Source organism: Cyprinus carpio, unplaced genomic scaffold (assembly GCF_018340385.1).
Source record: "Cyprinus carpio isolate SPL01 unplaced genomic scaffold, ASM1834038v1 S000006593, whole genome shotgun sequence".
Lineage (NCBI taxonomy): Eukaryota > Metazoa > Chordata > Actinopteri > Cypriniformes > Cyprinidae > Cyprinus > Cyprinus carpio.
This window is the reverse complement of record NW_024879242.1, coordinates 1,161,470-1,164,000: the sequence shown is the minus strand read 5'-3', so window position 1 is coordinate 1,164,000 and position 2,531 is coordinate 1,161,470. Positions and strand designations below refer to the sequence as shown.

Genomic DNA, 2,531 nt, shown 5'->3' with positions numbered 1-2,531 from the left:
TATGTATCTGTATAACCTCCAAAAGTACATTTATTTCCAAAGATGGCGTTCAGAAAATCCTTATGTGCATGTGTGAGAGCGAGGCGTAATATGCAGCGGCTGCTCTGGTGTCACAGATAGACGCCACCATTCAGCTAGACGACTGTTAAATGTAGACCTTTTCATTTACTGACAGATTTCAGGCAGCACTAAGAACAGCAAGGGTCAAACTGTCTCTGGCCATCAAATAGGGCTGGGTGATATGGCCAAAAAAACTATCACAATATTTTTTTCATATCAGTCGATATCGATAATTATCACAATAAATATCAAATCTTTATTTCTTTCAAGTTTAAAGCCAGATTTTTGCTCCAAAGTGAAAGCTGTAGAAACCAGACCATTAATTTTCCTTAAAATAAAATATCTTAATAGAAAATTTAGTTTCTTAGTTCCTGCATGTTCTGCGTGTGATATTGTTTCAAATCAAGAAACAGGTTTGTGTTGCCTGATAATACTAATAATATTACTTTTTCGTCTCTTAGAAATGCACATTTGATAGTAGCATGAGTTCGGATGCAGATTTAAATTTATATTCATTATCAAAATCAGTAACATCTGTAAAAATTGTAGCAAACTCATTTTTATATGGTGAAATTCTCAGGTTGTTTTTTGTCTTCCATAGTAGCATACATTTAAATCATGATAAACAGTAAAAACCGCACATATAGCACACCTCAATACCATGGTAAAATATAACTATATGGTTTTGAGGTATTTGTATAAATAACAGTAGTCTAATAGTTATTATAGGCTAAATGCACAAGTGCTATAGCTTAATCACAAAAAATACTGTAATTATATTGTTACTCCTTTAATACATTAATTCATGTCTACATTAATAATATAATAAAATACAATTGAAATACCCACAGTTCTGACACAATACCATGATGCAGTATGTGTAACTACAGTAAATCCATGGTAAATGATCTTGATTTGTGGATTGAAACGCTTTCTCACTGTAACACTGCACACAGTGTTTCTTCTGTTTGTCAGCGCCGTTTCATCTGGCTTTAAACGAGTTTAAATCCGCTAGCCGTTTGTGTTCTTCACTGAATTCAAGCACTTCACACTGGATATGACAGTGCTGTTTAGTGCTCGCGTTTGTTTTATTCAATGAATTCACACTGGATATGACAGTGCTGTTTAGTGCTCGCGTGTCTAACACTTATGAGCAAGTAAACGCATTTGCTCAATTATATCATGATAATTACCGTTATCAATTTATCGCTCCGCCTTACCATCAAATAAGCAAAGCTCCCAGAAAATCCACTGCCAATTGAGTGACAGCAACGACACACAGTGTATGTAGCAAGACATCCAAGCCATCACCGACTATAGGCTAACACCACCTGCCTGTGACAGTGATGTCTCCCTCCCAGCGTGTCTCAAGGCCACCACCATCGTCCCTCTTGGTCAGATTGTGACATTTTCTTACCCCAAGCTATCAGACTCCTCAACTCCATGTGACCGGCCTGACAACAACTGTACTCATACACATGCATCCACATCAAATTAATCATCGCCTGAACATTGCCTGAACAATATGCAAACTTGTAAACATTGCACACTTGCACACTCAGGAGAAAACTCTACTGTATCTTGTCTCTGTTACTGTGTTTTATGTATAATTCTCATGCTGCTTGCACTGTTTACTCAGGTGTGCACACATGTGCTTTATGTAGTCTGTGTATAAATGTTCAATCTGATTTTAGTTCTTATTTTAGCTTATATTCAACTTTTTTGTTTAGTCTCTTTAATATAATTTGATTATGTACAGTTTAGTTTTACACAGCACAATGGTCCAGTGGTAGACACAAGATCCAATGACGTTTGTGTGCAGTTTCTTCTAATGGTGTAAAGAAGTGCTGAATAACAAGAAAACAAAGAAATGAGTACAGTTGCATTGTGGTCAGGGGTTTTTTTAACTTTTAAATAAGAAGTTTTTTTTTTTTCTTTTTTTTTCACTCAAGGACTTTGTGCACAATGTTCTTTACTTTTGCTGAGATTCGAGTACCATGTAACCACCCTGTCTTCTTTCTTTTTGATCAGGTTCCTGACTATTTTTCTTCTGTTTGTCTTGCCTGGTGAGTATGTGTAACCAAGAAAAATTATTTGTAAAAATAAGGATTGGTGACATTAATAAGATTAATAAATACTGCATTACATATAGCAGCCATATCACCCTGCAGCCCACTGAAGCTAAGCAGGGCTCGTCGTATCGTTGTATCGAACACAGCGTGTGTGTGTGTGTGTGTGTGTGTGTATATATGTTTGTAAAATGGCACAGCTTTTTAAATATCTGATCAGTCAGTCAAGAAGTCAAGCATTATAATATGATAATCAAGTATTATTTAATAATAGTCATCAGAATTAAAACTTGGTAACCATGTATGAATGCAAATTAGTAATTTTAACTGAACTTAGGACTGGTGCTGGTGCTTTTTTTGGTCATTCTGTGTTCCTGTAAAAAAAATAGTAAAAAAATAACA

At 35.4% G+C, this 2,531-nt stretch overlaps 1 protein-coding gene across 2 annotated transcripts in view; it reads left to right on the top strand.

Annotated features, from left to right (window-relative positions):
* The window catches only part of LOC109066904, a 7,901-nt gene that overhangs the window by 1,910 nt on the left and 3,460 nt on the right, over positions 1–2,531 (top strand). For both annotated transcript variants that reach the window (XM_042754808.1, XM_042754807.1), the window contains exon 2: positions 2,092–2,126. In XM_042754808.1, the coding sequence (XP_042610742.1) occupies positions 2,092–2,126 (35 nt within the window). The remainder of the gene's footprint in view (positions 1–2,091; positions 2,127–2,531) is intronic.